The following is a 20,238-nucleotide window of genomic DNA, read 5'->3' as shown; positions in this document are numbered from 1 at the left end:
TTTTTACTTGTCAATAGCTGCACCACAGACTGGATCTGATTTATGAACTGAGAGCTTTAATCATTGGTCTCTGCTGCATTGACTCGGCTCTTAATAAACCTGATTAAGGCCGCTGGAAGAAAATGAAGGTCCAAATTATACTTCTTTGCAACACGATGTAGCTTCATTACTTGGTTGAATTACTGTTTTTTAAAATTAAATTCAATGATATTTAGAGTCATGCAGTGTGGAACAAGGCCCTTCGGCCCAACTTGCCCACAATGGCCAACATGTCCCAGCTACACTATATATTATTGTCAAATATACCTAGGTACAGCAAAATGCTTTGTTTTGCGTATAACTGGGTAAAATCATACAGCAGACCTCACCTAGGCAGTGCACAAGAGTCGCCAGGTTTCTGGCTCCGACAAAGTTACAGAGTTCATCGAACAGTTTTATGTTCTGCTTGCAGCTGCAAACCAGGCCTGCTGCAAAATGTGGCCGCAGGCGGTCCCTCGCCGGGTCTCCCCTTTGATCTCGGCGACTTCCCACCGGGTCAGCCCTCAGTGGCCTCCCTACCAAGGCCTGCCTTCAATCTCAGCAAACCCCCGTCAGGTCCCCCCTTCATTTTCAGCGGGCTCCACCGGGTCCCCCTTCCATCTTAGTGGTACACCGCTGGATAGCTCTCGATGGCCCTCATTGCAATCGGTAGTGTAGGTGCACACTGCTCTTGATAGTCTACCCTGCTCTCGGCAGTCTTCCTACGCTCTCGACGGTTGCGCACAGGTCCCTCCTTGCTCTCGGCGGCGCTTGTCCCGTCATTGCTGGTGACTCATGGCCGAGTTTGTCGCCGTGGTGGGTGAGCCAGGCCTACCTGGCAGGTCCTCCGTCCTCGACGAGTGAAATGGGCCTGCTGGTGAGCTTGGCCGCTGCTTGCCGGGACACTCCCGACGTGCTGCTTGCCAGGACACTCCCTGCACGCTGCTTGTCAGAGCACAATGTGTTTGCATAAATAAGTAAGTGTAGAAGAAAATGCTATAAGTAAAACTTGGGCAAGCAAACAAGAAATAGACAAACCTAATACAGGTGTTCCTCAACTTACAATGGGGTTACGTTCCGATAAACCCATCGCGATCCGAAAATATTAGAAGTCAAAATGCATTTAATACACCTGATCACATGGCCAGAAGCGAGCTGCGGGTCGCTGCCGTTGCCCAGCGTTTGCACCATTGTAAAGTCGAAATATTATGTCGAAGCATTGTTAGTCGGGGAGCATCTGTATTGTAAAAATGCGGCTAATTTTTTCCCCACATTCTTCGCAGGGAATATTATTAGATAAGATTGTCGCTTGTTAATTTATATGCAGTCTTAACCCAGAAGTATCAGTCTGTCCCCGGATCCCCAAATGCCCAGAGAGGTCAAAATATTTATGGCAGAATAAGCAAAAAATATCCAATCCAGGAGGATTGAATTTTCTGACCTAATTTCCAAGAGATTTTCTGTAAGATCAAACAAACGAACCGTTTAAAAAAAAAAGGGACTGGAGTAACTCAGCGGGTCAGGCAGAATCCTTGGAGAACATGAATAGGTGACGTTTCGGGCCAAGACTCTTCTTCCGAATCGTAATGTCTGCAGATCTGTGCAAGGAGTTAGCTTTTGCTTTTTGCTATATGTCAACTATTTTTTAAATGTATGTTTAGAAATGGCAAAACCTGGGTGGAGAGGGATTACATTTTAGCTAATTCTAATAATTTTAATATTGTGTCTTGAATTTGTTTTCAGATCTTGATGAGGATTACAGGGAAAGATGGGAAACGTTTACCACGGGTTCATTGACAGAAACCAATAAGAAGAATACTGTGGATTTGGTAGGTTTTGGAAAATAATTGCAAATATTGAAAGCTTTTGTTACACACGTTGAAGTAGGTAATGGAAATATGAAGCTTGAAAGCTTAATTCCCATTTAGTAATACTCTAAGGCTGCAAACAGCATGATTTACAATGAGACAGATGGAGGGATAGAGTTGGTGGTGAAAGTGCAGAGTTTATATAGGGTTGAAAATGGTCACTTCAGTTTCTTCATTTATTTTATCAGTGCTATTGTAACGTGGATAATTGTTCAAGAATGGTTGCATTAATTGTGGCTGAATGTGCCATAAAATTGGGATAACTAAATTAGTTCATATAAATGGAGCAACATGAGCAAATTAATTATTTGTAAAGTTTTTGTGTCGAATATTCCCATTACTTTAAATTGGTAACTGGATTAAGGTTTTGGCATTGTTTTAAAATTTGAAGTTGTCTTCAAACTATTTTGCAAAGTAAATTGACTATTAAGCATTTCTTAGATCAGGGTTCTAACTTTTGTATTTTAGGCAAAACTTCACATTCTTCAGTGAGGTGAGATTATATTTTTGAGATGTATGTGAATTGAGGTAAAATTATTTATGTTCAAGCATTTCAGTTTATTAAAATATTTTCTGAGGAATGGAGACTTGCTATTAAACAAAAAAAGAGTTATGTATTATATACATGCAAGTACTGAATTTGAAAGAAGTTTGGAATTGCAAAATATGTTAAAACTATTTGGCATAGTATGGTCATTATGTGATTATACTAATCGGAAATCTACTTTGATTAGCCATGATCACATTGAATGGTGGTGCTGGCTCAAAGGGCTGAATGGCCTACTCCTGCACCTATTACCTATTGTCTATTAGGGTGGAACCAGATAGCCTATGGTATGTAGTGGAATAACTTAATTGTTTACATTTTATTCCAGGTTAGCACACACAATATACATTCATCCAGTGATGATGAAGTTGATTTTAAAGAACAGGGTTTTGCTCCAGACTCAGGGTTACAGCAAGTAAGTCATTGCATAATTTTATTTTACTTGTAAAATACTAATGGTTTGCAGAAATGTAGATTATATAAATTATATATAAATTGACCTCAGCTGTTCATTCTGCCCTATATACTAATAGTAAATATATTTTGTTTAGCTGAATAGATAATTGCTCAATTCACATTTCAGTTTCTGCTATTATTAATGTGAAATGTAATTTAATCGATTCTTTATAGTAGAATTATGCAAAGGTCACAGCCGCATCAGAGTGATGCTGATGCAAGATTGATTTAAATATACACAGCTTTTTAGGTTTTTTTTCGGTATGTATGTAAACCCTCAACAGTGAGAATTCATCACATTTTCTTATTTAAGCTTGGCATAAATCGAAGACTCTGGAAGTGCAATTTAAAGACAATTTACAACAATGTAGCCTACCAAAATAGATCATTGGAAAGATTGCCACTATTTCTCCAAAGAGGTCCATCCTATCCATTAAATCCTTTCATAACAAATTACAAAAAGCTGAAATTGATGAAATATACTTGACCCTAAAGTTGTAGATAATGAAGATGGATATCAAAAATTACAACAGGATCTTGATCAGTAGGGCAAGTGGGTTGAGAGATGAATAATGGATTGTTGGCTGTTTGCAAGAATTTTGCTGGAGTATTTGGGTCCCCAATAAAGTAAATTTCTATATGGTTGAGTATCAAGATTATATCCCTGTCATTGGTCCTGGGTTTGCCAGGCCTTTTCTGATTATCAGATGCAACAAATGACGTCCAATTTTATTGACCAGTTCGGCTTCAACGATGAAGAGTTTGCTGATCAGGAAGACATGGTGAAGTAAGTATGCCTTGCTTGACACTGGTGTATATATAAGCTTGATTTGGGTGACGAGCTATAAATCTTTTCTGGTAGCATGAATTTTAATAAAATAAAAAAATTAACGGGAGATTGGAGCCTGCTTGCCTACTTTCCGCTTTTATTGCCATTAAAATGCTCCTCTATTGGAATACTGATTTCTTTAAACTGCTTTGGCATTTTGGGTGCAATTTCCTTTCGAATCTGAATTTACTTCTACATAGCATGTATTGTAGAATTGATTTATTTTAATCTTGTGTGTGAAACTTTTAATTTTGAATCTCTGCTAATTATTTCAGTTTAGTAAAAGTAACGGCAACACATTACAGGGATGTCCAACATTTTGGAGGTGCCAACTAGATACGAGTATCCAAACCAGTGATTAGGCTGCATTGGTAATGTAGAAATGAGCCTGTCCACAAAAAAAATCTGAGCTGCTCAATGTACAACTTTTTTTACAAAATTAAAATCTAATCTGCTTTATTTTCCCGACCTGAAGAAGAAAACATTTGAACTCTTTCTCTCATTCCCTTCATTATTTCAACAAAAGCAAAAAAATCTATTGGATTTGTAATGTAAGAAAATAACTGCAGATCCTGGTACAAATCGAAGATATTTATTTCACAAAATGCTGGAGTAACTCAGCAGGTCAGGCAGCATCTCAGGAGAAAAGGAATGGGTGACGTTTCGGGTCGAGACCCTTCTTCAGACTGAAGAAGGGTCTCGACCCGAAACGTCACACATTCCCTCTCTCCTGAGATGCTGCATGACCTGCTGAGTTACTCCAGCATTTTGTGAAATAAATATTTGATTTGTACGGTCTGATTGATTAGTTAAAGGGTCTCGGGTTTAAAAAAAATGGAATATCTAAAGCTGAAAGTAAAACCATCTTTGACCAAAATGAATGCAACTAGAGGAGTTCTTATGAGCTGCATAAATGAGTTTATATGTTGGACTTCACTGTTGTTTTGTTATTAATTAAATAATTCTGATCAATAATTAGATTGATTCACTAAATCTTGAATTTTTGTGTGTGATTGTCCAGACTTTGCTTTCTAACTACCTAAACTAAGGTATGCTGAATGCATTTACATCTGGTCATCCAGCCATAGGACTCTTTTTTAAACTTTGGCATTGTGGGGTTGGAATCATTTTCATTCACAGACTATTGAGAAAAAAAAGTTCCTTTTCATCTTTTTAACTTCAGAATGATGTAGCTCGCCTAATATTGGGAAAAATGATCTGATATACGTTCCCTTCTTCAGACTGATTGTAGGGGAGGTGGGGTGGATGTGCAGATAATAGGTGGACACAGGTGAGAGGGGTTTTTGATAGGCAGATGTTTGGACAAAGACCAAAGATGAAAAAAATAGGTGTGAGACAAAAGGACTGAGGAGTTGCAAATTGTAAAGCCAGAGGAATGAAGGTGGAGGGGGAGGGGAGAAATAGGTGTGTCCAGGTGGGGCACGGGGCGGAGGGGTTTGTTAAAGGTTATCCAAAATTGGACAATTCAATGTTCATACCATTGGGTTGTAAGCTACACAAGTGGAATATGAGGTGCTGTTTCTCCAGTTTACGAATGGCATCACTCTAGTAATGGAAGAGGCCCGGGACAGAAAGGTCAATATGTGAATGAGAAGGAGAGTTAAAATGAATAGCAATATGGAGAACTGGTAGGCCTTGGCAGATCGAGCACGTGTTTGTCAAAACGGTCATCTAGTCTACGCTTGTTTTGCCGATACATCAGGAGTACCAAGACCGGATGCAGTAGATGAGATTAGAGGAAGTGCACGTGAACCTCTGTTTCACCTGGTGGTAGTGCTGGAGTCCCTGGATGAATGTGAGGGAGGAGTGCACATGAACCTCTGTCTCACCTGGAAGGACTGCTGGGATCCCTGGATGGTGGCCAGGAAGGAGAGCATTCTGAAATTTTAGTTTGTTTTGTGTGATTTATTTCTATACTTTGTTAAGATGTTCTCACGAGAAAGCAGCTTTTAGGTAAATCAAATGGCAATTGCAGTTTAAAACTAGTTCCTAGTATTAAACTATTATAATTCTGATTCTTTCGGTTCCTACACTCCCAAAATATCTCTTTGTTGTCTTTTAACGAACACTGTAAAGATAAGTATATGGTGATATACTTAATTGCCATCTTCCTATTGTTCGAACCACTGACATTTTGTGCACAAACCCATCCTAATCATCATCCATACAAAATAAGTATAAATGGGCCATGTCATCTGATGATCTGTCCACAAATTACTTGTTTAAGGCAGAATAGTGGAAAAAGTGAAAATTTTGATTTTTGTACTGATTTTATCATTGAGCCTTGATCTTTAGTCATCACATGGAACTATCCCTATTTTCTGTCTGTGTACAACTAGCAGATTTACAGATTATAAATTCAGTTCATCCCTTTTACTTTATTTTAAAATTTGTGTAAATTATTTTACATTAGGTTTGGATTTAATGCTATCCATCGTATATTAGATATACAAATGCATTTCTCTTTTTTCCCCATGCATTGTGAAGAGATAGCACAGCTGAAGCTCAGTCTATCCTTTGCAGCATCTTAGTTTTTGGACTACAACTAACTACACTCTTTCTGTTCTGTCATATTTCCACTGGTTATAATTTGTGCCAAATTCTTACTCATTATCTCTCCACACTATGCAATGATCACACCAAAATAATTCTGGCAACTGTTGAAGGTGTTAGATCAGCTGTGCAAAAGTACCCATTAGTGATTAGATTCCTTCTTGTAATACTGAAGTTCTCTGAATGAGCCAGATTGAATGAATAGATGCACAATTGTGATGAGAATTGATGACAGTGGAAAGATCAATACATATGTGATGTTGCCCATTGTTTGCATAAATCTGTTTTTTATTTCAATGATATCTGCAGTTGAAGAGAAGCTGTTTCGCATTTAGTGAAAAATATATATTTTGTTTTCCATGAATTATCTTTGCACAGAAAATTGTCCCTTTTGATACCTCACTTGAAGAAGACAAGGTCTGATGGTCAGCCGTAATGACTATAAATTTCCTCCAGAAATGATTTGCAAAGTGAATCTTTTTTATAAAGGGAATTAAAAACCTCATGATTCCTTGAGAATTTTACATCAATAATCGTAGTTATCAAGTTGACCATGAAATGATATGTGCTCTCCAAAACCTGGCTGCATTAAAGCTTGCATGTCAATTGCAATAAGCAACATTTTCTGGTGCTCATTGGTTAAAGTACCAGCATAAGTCATAGGTTTCAGATGACCAGAAAGTAGAATTAATTTATAATTCCTGGACAATGGTGCTATCTCCTTTATGAAACATTTTTTTGTACAATAAATGGCTGAATTCTTCTGCGTAGAGTCACTTTTGGCCCAGTCTTGAGAAATTGTGTTTGGGCTTGTCTTTTGATGTATTCACGATATGGTCTGGTCTACACTTTGTCTTTACTCATGGTAGACTTTGCTGCACAGATCAATTTGTAATTTTTCATGCCATGGACTCTTTAATCTTGCTGAATTTTAATTGAATTTCCCAGACTTGGAATCTGAGAATGACATTTCAGTACACCTGCACCATTTTCTCAAACTCTGGCAACTCTAACATATACTTGAGTATATGTGTTATAGTGTCAGGTTGTTTGCTGTTTCTTGGACATGCCGAAGTTTCTGAATTCTCAGATCATTTCTGCATTGAACTTCGATCTTCTCTATGGTCTGTCATAGATTCTGTACAGAAGACACTTGCAAATAGCAGTGGATGAAGTTTGGAGACACTTTTACTTGTGTTGGTGGTGCTTGGTGGCAGTTCTTTTTAAGAGTGAAGAGCATTCTGAGTTTGATATCTTCTGAAAAATGTAACGATACATTTTGAGGAAATTGTACACGGATTGGAAAGGTATACTTTCACTGGATGTAAACAAATGTATTCAGTGGCTGAGACTTTAAATCCTTGTGAAAAGTCATTTCCACTGCTGGATAATATGTTAACTGGTGAACTTGTTCAACCATATACTGTTGATCCTTTCTATGATTTGGGGCTTTAAAGTATAATTTTCTCTTCCCACAGTCATACAGTGCATCCTGTGAATGAAAGGGTACATCTTGCGTCTTCTGCTCATGCAGAGATTAAACACATCCCAAGTCAAACAATTAGCTCAATTGAGGTAATTTCCATATTTACGTGGATTTGTTCTACGGTATTTTTTCTGTCTCTGCAGAAAATTGAATTTTACCAACTTCATTTGCTTAAAAACTAAAACATTTTTACAAATTTAACTATGAGTCATCATAAGTAAGCAAATAACATAACGAAAGATAACCAGTTGTCATTTCTTAGATCGAATGCTTGTTTAAAACCTGTTTTGGTATTTTGCCACAAGGCTACATCTAAAACTGATTGGAGAATTACCTTACAGGAGTTTAGTTCATTGCTCAGCCTTTTGACGTTGTGGTTACATAGCATGGAACCCAAAGTTTAGATGAATATCCACATTCATTTGTTTATACAATTGCTAATTTTTGATTAATTTGATAAAGCAATTGAAATAAAACACCCCAGGAACATTCTTTTTCATTTAACAAAATTAACTACTTCCCAAGCTACAAATACAATAAATGTTGTGTTCTGCTTGGGTTTCATTTATTAGTTAAGCAAGAGATATAAAAAATAACTCACTTCAATCCTTCAGCTTCTCACAGTTCAATTGGGGTAAATCAGCAGATGAGGATTTTAAATATTTCTAGGACACATCTGATCATAAAGTGTGCACTGTCACAGATGATGTTGCACATATGTTTTGAATTGTCAGCTGTCTTTGACTCTAAACTTGGCTGGAAATCCTTGACTTTGCCTTCTTCAGTAAAGAAGCTCCATCTTCGAAATGTAATCTCACTTTGCCCTTTTGAAAATGAGATTTCAGATAAACTTTATTGATATGAACACTGATAAACAAATGACAAGGTTATTAGCTGAATTTATTTGTATATTCTTTCCAGGACACAGTTTAATTAAATTGTACATTGCATGCTCTTTTATAACTGGTTAAATCTAGAATACAATTGAAGAATTTTGCACTTTGCCTGCATCAACTGGAATCTTAAGGCATTGCATATTTTTATGGATGCATCACTGCCAAATGTTATCAACAGCCTGGTAATAAATCTTTGGGAACTATTTTTCGAGTGCATGTGCAGATTCAAATAAAGCACTCTCTTCCGGGTCAGACCTATGATTTGTCTCTTGTTCACTCATCTACTCCAGAGTTAGTTCAATCTCTTTATGCATCTCTCACTGGTCCTGATAAATTGAATCTAAATTGATGTTGACAAAGTGACAAATTTGAATAGTAGAGGAAAGGGAAACATCAGCCCATTATGTAAACCGACTTTAATAGTATCAACTAGAGCGAAGACTACTGGCACTTGAATTGCATTAAGTATTGCAGAAGCAGGAAACAACGCTGAAAAGGAAAAAGTAAATGTACTTGAATATTAAATGTTCAGGCTTTCGAGATTGAAGAAAAGCATTAAGCTAACCTTTACTTTCAAAACGAGGTGTGTTGTGTCTTGCCAGTATGAAATGGGAACTAAATTTGCCCATTGGCGGCTTTAACAGGTGAAGAGTAAAGGATGAGCAGATAATCTACTCGCAGGAAGAGATGGCAATATTCAGCATTTAAGGAAATAACTGTGGAGAGAGAAACCAACCCTTTGTTAGGGTCTAAGATGTGAAAAAGCAACTTTGCCTGACCTGCTGAGTATTTTCAGCGGTTTTGGGTCTTATTTCTGATTTCCTGCATCAAACATACTTGGGTTCAGGAGGAATGGAAAAAATTCTAGTTGCTTCTTCCTAGAGTGCGCTTCTCTCTCATTGCATGTGAGATTATATTGCTTGAGGTTTCAACCTCCTGTACCCCTCTTTCCTCCTCATTGCATTCGCTACTTCCACAGCCTCGCTGCTGCCACCCCTGCATGTGTGACCTCTGGTCTCCTGAATCCTCTTCCAGCGAAGAAGACCTTCAATCTGCCGGATCAGCTGCTTGGGGGAAAAGAACACAGTTTAGTTGGCTGAAATCTGAATGATTAGTTAGAGTGCAAAACAGTATCCCCATTCAGTGTTAGAGTGATGTATTCAACTAAGAAAATCAATTGATGGGTGACCAGCAAGGTTTACAGCAGCTTGTTGCTGATTTGTATGTTCATATTAGAGAGTTTTTAATGAATGACTTTTATATCTCACCATTGCTCTCACTATTGGGAGCATAAGAGGGCCTAGTCTTTTTACAGGACAGAGAAGAGGGAAACTAGAAGTAATCATTTAATTCCAAATTACATATGTATTTTTTGAGAATAGATGAAAGAAATCTACAAAGGAAGTGAAGGATTTCCTGAAGGCATGAAGATATAGACCATGTTGGGATAGTGGAACAGACTTTGTGCAGTGGAGGAAAGGAGAAGGAAAAGAGACTTTATAAGACTAAGAAGAGAAATGGTAAGATGTAATGAAAGGGTAAAGGGGAATAGAAGGAGAGAGTCTGAGACATGCAAGAACTTTTTGTGGCTTGTTTATTTTGTTCTTTGCACAATGGGCAGTGGTATGTGGCTTTGTGCAGGCCATGTCTCAACAGCTGAACTACTGTTTGTTGATCATGATCAAATTTGGTAAGAGTAAATAGTTTGCAATTTTATTCTATTACTTCAGGTAAAATAGACTGCCTTGTTCCCCTTGTGTATCAGCCATTTGTGTTCAAGGAAAGTACTAAAATTTTGTCGTGGACAATGTATTGGTTACATCTGGATGATGACGATTTGAAAACACACCTCAATGGTTCAGTGTTCAATGGTTCAGTGTTCAATGGTTCAGTGTTCAATGGTGCTTTTATTGTCACTTGTGCGAAGTGCAAATGCACACTGAAATTATTTTCTTACAAACAGTCCAGTAGAGTATTGCCATACCTAAGCACATCCTGATTAGCAAATCATACAGAAATAGTCTACCGATCCTGCATGACCATGGTCTCCTATCCTCTTTGCCTGCTTTTGAAAAATAATATTTCCTTTAGGAGCAAAAGGATCATTATAAGATAAAATCTTTATTAACAAGAATCAGAAACTGTCAAACAGTGGGAAAAGTTTTGTGTTCGTATGATGTGCAAATCCTTCTTATTTGGTTTGATTACAAGTTCACAAGTTATAGGAGTAGAATTAGGCCATTCGGCCCATCAAGTCTACTCTGCCATTCAATCATGCTAATCTCTGCCTCCGAATCCCAATTTCCCACCTTCTCACCATAATCCATGACACCCATTCTAATCAATAATCTGTCTATCTCTGCCTTAAAAAGCCCTCTGTGGCAATGAGTTCCACAGATTAACTACCCTCTGACTAAATAAGTTCCTCCTCACCTCCTTTCCAAAAGAGCACCCTTTAATTCTGAGGCTATGACCTCTGGTCCTAGATTCTCCTACCAGTGGAAACATCCTCTCCACATCCACTCTATGTGGCAGCTCCGCTCTTGCTCTCCCTCCCCCCACTCGCAACAAGGACAGAATCCCCCTCGTTCTCACCTTCCACCCCACCAGCCAGCGGATCCAACAAATCATCTGCCAACATTTACGACACCTACAACAGGACCCCACCACTGGCCATATCTTCCCATCCCCTCCCCTCTCTGCGTTCCGCAGAGACCATTCCCTCCGTAACTCCCTGGTCCACTCGTCCCTACCCAAACCACCCCAACCCCGGGCACTTTCCCCTGCAACCGCACGAGATGCAACACCTGTCCCTTTACCTCCCCCCTCAACTCCATCCAAGGACCCAAACAGTCTTTCCAGGTGAGACAAAGGTTCACCTGCACCTCCTCCAACCTCGTCTATTGCATCCGCTGCTCTAGATGTCAACTTATTTACATCGGCGAAACCAAGCGCAGGCTCGGCGATCCTGGTGGCCGAGCACTTCAACTCCCCCTCCCATTCCCAGTCTGACCTTTCTGTCATGGGTCTCCTCCAGTGCCATAGTGAGGCCCACCGGAAATTGGAGGAACAGCACCTCATATTTCGCCTGGGCAGTTTGCAGCCCAGTGGTATGAACATCGACTTCTCCAACTTTAGATAGTTCCTCTGTCCCTCTCTTCCCCTCCTCCTTCCCAGATCTCCCTCTATCTTCCTGACTCCACCTATATCCTTCCTTTGTCCCGCCCCCCTGACATCAGTCTGAAGAAGGGTCTCGTCCCGAAACGTCACCCATTCCTTCTTTCCCGAGATGCTGCCTGACCTGCTGAGTTACTCCAGCATTTTGTGAATAAATACCTTCGATTTGTACCAGCATCTGCAGTTATTTTCTTATTCCACTCTATTCCGTTCATTATTCTGTAAGATTCAATGAGCCCCCCTTCTAAATTCCAGCGCTGTCAAACGCTCATCATATGTTAACCCACTCATTCCTTGAATCATTCTTATAAACCTCCTTTGGACCCTCCCCAGAGCCAGCACATCATTCCTCAGATATGGGGCCCAAATTTGCTCTCAGTATTCCAAATGCAGCCTGACCAATGCCTTATAGAGCCTCAGCATTACATCTCTGTTTTTGTATTCCAGTCGTCTTGATATAAATGCAAGCATTGAATTTGCCTTCCTTACTACTGATTCGACTTGCAAATTAACTTTTTGGGAGTGCTGCACCAGCCTTTATTCTTATTACCAAATGCATGACTCCGCACTTCCGCACTTTGCCATACTGAATTTCATCTGTCACTTCTCTGCCCACTTTCCTAACCTGTCCAAGTCCTTCTGCAGAGTCCTTGCTTCCTATACACTGCGTGCCCCTCCACCTATCTTAGTATCATCTGCAAACTTTGCCACAAAGCCTTCAATCCCCTTATCCAAATCATTTATATACAACGTGAAGAGAAGTGCCCCCAGATTACTTCAAGAAGACTTGATTGCTTAGCTGTGTTAGTTCAGGATCTCTTGACGCGTCCACCCTCCTGGAAGGATGGTAAATTTTCATCCAAGCCTATCTATGTATAGTGATGATTTTCAGAGGGGTGCCTATCAAGATAAGTTTATGATCTTCTGATAGATCAATTTCACACCAAAATGACCTGTGAATAAATGATTTCAGTTTCTGCAGTCTCTTGGTCTCTCGGTGAATTAATGGTATTGTTCATTCCTATACAGTTATTTATTGAGGCTTTCTTGTTTTGATGCCAACATTTGTTTGCTATCACAACATATTCTTCATTGCAGTTCATGAGTTATAGCAATCCTTCATCTGGACTTAATAGAAAGTACATAAACGATGCATGTGTAATTTCAACATGATACGTAATTGATTCCAATTTAAAGACACAATATGTAATTTACTTTTAAATTAAACTATACTTACTACTGGCTGAAATATCCTGCTGGAAATTATGTATCTAGATGGTTTTGATGAGAGATAAAACATTTATAATCTCCCTGCCAGGGTATACCTTGCCAAGTAAACTATAGAATGGTTGCATGCCGGTTAATTGATAATGCAAAGGAAGGAGCTCTTGTTTTAGCTGCCCCATAATGTGATCACTTCAATTATCTCAATGTGTAAGAGACAATTGGACAGGCACATAATATATGGGCCAATATATAGATTGGAAAGTTTTAAAGGAACATGGCCAAATGCAGGCAAATGGGACGAGCCCAGAATGCCAACTTGGTCGGCATGGACAAGTACCGAAGGGACTGTTTCTATGCTATAAAGCTCTACGTCTCAATAATAAATAGGCAAGAGCTGGAAAAATATAAACCTTTTGGAAGCAGATAGGATTAGTTTAAATTTTCACCATGAGAGATACAGATATCATGGGCTGAAGGGCCTGTTCCTGTGCTGCATATGTGTGTAATTCTCATATTGTAAGCATGATTAAATTCTTGTTAGGCCTTAAGATACTTCAAAAATACTGCAGAGCTTTGTTGTTCTTTTGCGAGAATTAATTCAGTCCTAAAGCATTTGGGAAATTATTTAGGTTTCTTTCAACTGTCTCCCTCCGTTAAATGCAGCTTACCTTTAGTATGAGTTCTTGACATTCTCCATCACGGGTTTGAATGCAGGATAAATTTGCCATCTTCAGTTTGTGGCTGCTTGTGACCTATTGTGATCTATAAGTAAGTTTGAAGATACACTAAAGTGACGGTATTGTAGATAGTGAAGATGGTTATCTAAGGTCACAGCAGGATCTTGATAAGTTGACCAAGCGGGCAGAGCAATGGTTAATGGATTTAATGCAGAAAAATGATAGATGATGTATTTTGGGAAGTCAAATCAGGGCAGGACCTTCACATTAAATGTCAGGGCTTTAGAGAGTATTGTGCAACAGAGGGATCTCAGAGTGCAGGTGCATAGTTCCTTGAAAGTGGCATCACAGGTAGATAAGGAGGTCAAGAAGGCTTTCGGCACATTGGCCTTCATCAATCAGCATTTTGAGTATAGAAATTGGGATGTTATATTATGGTGAACAAGGAACAGGTGTGGTCGCAGTTGGTGTTTCTATTCAGTTTTGGTCACCCTGTTATAGGAAAGATGTTGTTGCACTGAAAAGACTGCAAAGAAGATTTACGAGGACGTTGCCAGGACTTGAGGGCCTGAGCTATCGGGAGAGGTTGGGCAGGCTAGGACTCTATTCCTTGGAGTGTAGGAGGATGAGAGGTGATCTAATGGAGGTGTTTAACATCATGAGGGGAATAGATAGGATAGAAACACAGCCTTTGACCCAGAGTGGGGGAATTAAGAACCGGAGGACATAGATCAAGGTGAGAGGGGAAAGATTTAATAGGAATCTGGGAGGCTACTTTTTCACTAAGAGGGTGGTGGTATATAGAATTTGCTGCCGGAGAAGGTAGTTAAGGTTGTTAACAACATTTAAAAGACATTTGGACAGATACATGGATAGGAAGGATATGGGGAAAATGCGGGTAGGCAGGATAAGTGTAGATGGGGCACCTTGGACAGTATGAGCAAGCCTGGGTTGAAGAGGCTGTTTCCATGCTGTGTGTATATGATACACCCATGAAGCATAGAATCTTTGTAGAATTTTGCATGTGTAACATTCCAACTTATGGACAGTAGGCCTATCCTATTTTATCGTATGTGTAAGCAACTATATACAAGGAAAGATGATGTTCCAGAAGGTAGGTATCTGTTTATGAAAATGCCTGTTATAATATTTCTTTAAGCTTCAAGTTTGTTGTTTAGGTCTAGTATGTGTTGATTTGTCATTTACCAACCTTTTCCTCTTAACAATACAAAATGCAAGCAGTGGTAAATTATTGCTGTACAACATTTGTTTGGTTAAAATGAAAATAGTATAGTTCTTGTTTTCCTAATTAATTCCAATCCTTGGAAGACATGTTAACAATTCAGAGATTCTCTGCTGATTCTGATGATCTGCATATTCTTTATAAAATGATTTCTCATTGCAGAAACTCAGTTTATTTCTACTACAGTTTTGTAATCCTATTCAACATTTTGCATCATTTGCAGTGTCCCCTTTGAGCGAATTGGTGATATCAACTTTTCATTGAATACAAATGAGAGTGTAAGTATTTGCTTTTTTTTATTCAGTGGGGTAGAGGAGGTATATTAAGTCGTTTATTTAATCATAATATCGGTTAAATGAAATTCAACCCATAAAAGTCAGGCTAATCTTTTTTACCAAACAATACAGTGGGGACCCAAATTTGATTTGCCTATCCTTATTAAAATAACTCGTCTGGGTTAACTGTGAAGGTACGGGTGACGTCGTCTCTATTAAACAGAAATGCACCAAATGGAGGTATAAAATGAAACTGAAATAATTAAAGTGAACCATTATTATAGTTTTGTATTTTTCTGCAAACTAGTTGCAAATAACATTGTGGAATGTTTTTTTCCTTGCCGTAGATTGCTGCTATTTGTATACATTGGGTATGCAAGCAAAGGATTTCACTGTGCCTAGTCACATGTGACAATAAAGTATTCCATTCCATTCCATAAAGTATTCCATTCCATTCCATTGATTTGAGCTGCTAGATTTAGGTTCTTGGTTCTGCCATTCAGCTAAATTCTGAGTAAAAGCGATATGTCTCCTTTCAGTCAGACAATCTGTGCCGCAGCATTTGGGGGGAAAAACTAATTAGGAGCCATTTAGTCCATTTATTCAGGTCACAGTGTGACCCTAGTGAGAATTGGATTAGTCCAGAAATGTCCCCACAAATTACGAGAAGCCAAGGAAGACCAGAAATTGATGCTTGGAGCACATTTTGGCTTAACTGAAGAGTAGTCCCCAAAGCATCACAGTGATGGTTGCATTTGGTTTCCTTACTATGATCTTTGGTAAACAGTTTCACCTAAGCACCTCTTTGGAAGTGGAAGGTCACCAGCCTGAATAGAGGCAATTTTGAACACATTCTCATATGCATTCAATTTGTGGCATAATTGAGATGGTGTCACAACTGCCAGCATGATTAGGTGGAGTGGCAAAGTAGAACATAGGTCCTAAGATTACTTTGTGTAAACCTAATTTCTACATTTATTCAGTACTTGTAACAATTGCCCATTTTTTCTGTTGAATTTCCTAGAGTTGAAGCACTCTGAAGTTTTAAAGTACATGTCTTATTGCTTGGAAACTATTTGATTGCTTGGAAACTATTTGAGTTGAAGTGTTCTTGTGAAATACGGTTCTCAGTTCCACCAATCTGATAAATCATGATACTTTCATTTCTTTGCTAATTTAGTGAACAATGTAGTTTGGGATATTAATTCTCAGAGGATTTTTAATTGCTTCCTGAAGCCTAATGCAAAAATGTGTTTTTTATTTTATTGTTTGGGACTTGTGACATATGACCATCTTACTCCAGGCTAATGTAGCACTCTTTGAGGCATGCTGTAAAGAAAGGATACAACAATTTGATGACAGCGGGTCCGATGAAGAAGATATTTGGGGAGAAAAGGACATTACCTTTGCACAAGATGCAAAAAATCGACACAGGTGCGTGGCCTGGGAAAAGAGCAGCAATAAACTATCAGTGTGTTAATTCCAGGACTTCTCCCATTGTTTCCTAAATACTCATAGAACATAGAAGAGTACAGTACAGGAGAGGCCTGTGAGCCCATTTTGTCTGTGCCAAACGTATTGCCAAATTAAACTAATCCCTTCTGTATGCACGTCATGATCCATATCAGTTTCCACCATTGCCATCCCTGACATGTGTTCCACCCACCTAACACACTGTGGAAAAAAAAATGCCCTGCACATCTCCTTTAAACTTTCCCCCTCTCACCTTAACTCTATGTCCTCTAGTATTTGGTATTTCCACCCTGGGATAAAGGTTCTGACTCTGAAACCTGTTGATGCCTCTCATATTGAGGTCTCCCCTCAGCCTCCGATGCTCCACTAAAAATATGTCTAAATTGGTCCATCCTGTCCTTGTAGCCAATGCACTCTAATCCAGCAACATGCCAGTAAATCTCTTCTGCATCCTCTCCAAATCCTTCCTGCAATGTGGTGACCAGATCTGCACACAAATCTGCAAATGTGGCCTATCCAAAGTACGCAATGCTGCAGCATGGCGTCCAGACTCTTATACTCAATGGCCAACTGATGAAGGCAAACATATCATATTTCTTCCTTACTTGTCCATCTACTTGTGTTGCTACTTTCAAAGAGCTGTGGATTTGGACCCCAAGATCCTTCTGTACATCAATTCTATTAAAAGTCCTGCAATTAACTATCATTTCCCTTTGCTTCTGGCTTCCCAGACATGAACCCTACCTTGCCCCTGCCATTGAGATGCTTCAGCTGATAGGCAACACTATAAATGTTGCCAACTTATTTTAACAGTTATTTTGTGTTATGTGCAGAAGTTCAGGTAGCACAGACAGTGAAGAAAGTACAGATTCTGAAGACGAGGAAGGTGATAAACGGAATAATACATTTGAGCCCAGTGGTACCAATCCAGATGACAGAATGGAAATTGATGCAAATGATGGCAAGTAGTGAAAGCATACTTTAATCTTAGAATGATATGGATGTGACTTGTGACGAATATCTATTGAAAATTGTTCATAATTAAAGTAAGTACTTAAGGAATGGGACTTACTGTATGTGGTATGTCTCATTTATCTTAAAACGGTGGGTTGACTTTGTTTTGAAGTGGTGGTTTCCAGTGAGGATTTGTTGAATATAATGTGTCCATTGTCAGTATCAGTTTCATCTGTTTCTTGGTGTCACAGAGTTATGCACCACAGAGACAGGTCCTTTGCCCATCAATCACATCCATGCCAAACTAGTCTAGTCTGAGACGAGACTACCTGATCTAGTCTCATTTGCCCTTTCCCAGCCAAGTACCTGCCTAAATGTCTTTTAAACATTGTAGCTGTACTGCCATTATTACTTATCCTCCATAATAATTCTGAGCACCAGTGCCTCAGCGTTCTCAGCTCTTTACCATACTCCCTATATACTCATGATTTTACAGTAAGATTCTGCTCTAACTCCATCTACGAGTTTGCAGTAACCAATAATGGACCAGATTTTGAACAATGATGAGAATGAATACAGGAGGGAGATGGACAGCTTTGTAACATGGCATCAAGATAACAGCCTCCTCTTTGATGCCAGCAAGACGAAGGAGCTAGTTATAGATTTCAGGAAGAGTGTTAGAGTACATGCCCCAATCAGCATCAATGGTGCCAAAGTGGAAATGGCTGAAAGCTTCAAGTTCCAAAGCATGAATATCATTGTCAATCTGTCCTGGACCAACCATCTTGAAGTTATGACCAAAAGAACACACCATCAACTCTACTTCCTCAGGAGACTGAGGAAGTTGGACATGTCTCTATTAACCCTTGCCAACTTCTACAAATGTATCATAGAAAGCATACTATTTATTGGGTTGCATCACAACCCAATAGTATGCTCGTTGGGAAGATACAAAAGCTCGAAAGCATGTACCACCAGACTCAGGAACAGCTTCTTCCCCTTGTTAAAACACTGAACGTTCCACAAATAAGCTTGGGCATAGGCCTGATCTTCCAATCAATAGCAATACAAACTTCCTGGCAGCTTGTTCCATATACCTGGAAAAGGGTACTGATTTTAGATGATCAGCCATGATGGAGGTGCTGGCTCAAAGGGCTGAATGGCCTACTCATACACCTATTTTTTAATGTTTCTAACTTTGCAAGTTCCTGTGTAATACCATCAAAATTAGCCATGCCCCAATTTGGGGCATTAACTTATGAACCAATATTTTTCTATAACTATTTAAAAACTAATGGAATTATGGTTATTGGTCCCAAAATATTTCCACACATTGACTCATCAGCCTAATTTCATAAAAGGAGGTTGAGTGTACGCCTTCTCTCACAGAACCATTTATATATTACTTTCCTGGACACACTTAACAAACACCCCATCTGCCCCATCTAATCCCTTAACAGTGTGGTAGTTCCAGTCAATATTTGGGAAGTTAAAACCATCTACTATTGGAACCCTTTTTTCCTACACCTCTCCATGATATCCCTACATATTTGGTTCTCTGGTTCACACTGACTATTAGGCGGTGGCCTATAATAGAATCCCATCATAGTGATCACTCCCTTCTTATTTCTAGGGTCCACCCATGTAGGCTCACTGGATGTTTCCCCAGGAATATCCCCTCTACGTACTATCACGATGACCTCCCTAAACAATATTGCAACTCCCTCTCCTCTTTTTTGCGTCTTCCTCTATCACGTCTGCAGCATTTGAACCCCAATACATTGAGCTGCCAGTCTTGCCAATCCCTCAACCATGTTTCTATAATAGCGTGTTCATCTCCTGAGTTCATCTGCCTCATGTTAAACTTCTTGCACTAAAATAAATGCAGTTTAGCCTATCAGACCTTCCTTGTTTCCTGTCCTGCTCCTGCCTGTTCCCTCTACTGGACTTGCTTCGGTTATTTACACTTTTCTGTCCTGGCTATTTATACTTTAGAATCTTGGGAAGAGAGGTGAATTTAAAAAGCAAAATGGTGGAAATCTAAAATAAAATCTGAAAATGCTGGAAATATTTGGCAGTGTCAGCAAAAAGATACAAAGCTAATGTTACAGTTCAAAAGCCATAACAATGATAATGAAGAAAAGCAAAGCGACTGCAGACGCTGGAAATCTGAAATAAAAACAGTGCTCAAAATATTCAACATGTCAGGCAGCATCTGTGGAAAGAAAAACAATATTATTGTTGTCGTTCAGTAAACCATCAGAACTTTAAAGTGGGAAAATTAGTGTGACTAAATAAGAAAATGCTCTTATTTACTTTACCAGTCGTGATGAAGGGGTATTTACTCCACTTCTACCTTTACAGATGCTGTCTGACTTGCTGTATATTTCTAGCACTTTATGTTTTTTATTATTGCAGCGGTATTTTTGTATCACAGCTACAGTGGAATTTGTCTTGTTCTTTATGTTGGATAGCCGTAATTTGACGGATGTTCTTTTATTGTGTGCTTTCGCAATGCTCTTTTAATCTGTGCTTTTG

At 39.0% G+C, this 20,238-nt stretch overlaps 1 protein-coding gene across 7 annotated transcripts in view; it reads left to right on the top strand.

The window, feature by feature from the left end:
- Positions 1 to 20,238, top strand: part of ppp6r3 (protein phosphatase 6, regulatory subunit 3) — a 106,830-nt gene that overhangs the window by 44,032 nt on the left and 42,560 nt on the right. For 3 of the 7 annotated variants that reach the window (XM_078415348.1, XM_078415347.1, XM_078415352.1), the window contains exons 13-18: positions 1,762 to 1,847; positions 2,762 to 2,848; positions 3,579 to 3,676; positions 15,222 to 15,276; positions 16,577 to 16,707; positions 17,580 to 17,707. In XM_078415348.1, the coding sequence (XP_078271474.1) occupies positions 1,762 to 1,847; positions 2,762 to 2,848; positions 3,579 to 3,676; positions 15,222 to 15,276; positions 16,577 to 16,707; positions 17,580 to 17,707 (585 nt within the window). The remainder of the gene's footprint in view (positions 1 to 1,761; positions 1,848 to 2,761; positions 2,849 to 3,578; positions 3,677 to 15,221; positions 15,277 to 16,576; positions 16,708 to 17,579; positions 17,708 to 20,238) is intronic. The other 4 variants (XM_078415353.1, XM_078415351.1, XM_078415354.1 and 1 more) reach the window with 2 other exon arrangements.

The sequence above is a fragment of the Rhinoraja longicauda genome, chromosome 18 (genome assembly GCF_053455715.1).
Source record: "Rhinoraja longicauda isolate Sanriku21f chromosome 18, sRhiLon1.1, whole genome shotgun sequence".
Taxonomy (NCBI): Eukaryota; Metazoa; Chordata; class Chondrichthyes; order Rajiformes; family Arhynchobatidae; genus Rhinoraja; species Rhinoraja longicauda.
Note: the sequence above shows the minus strand (reverse complement) of the source record. Positions and strands in the feature narration are given on the sequence as shown.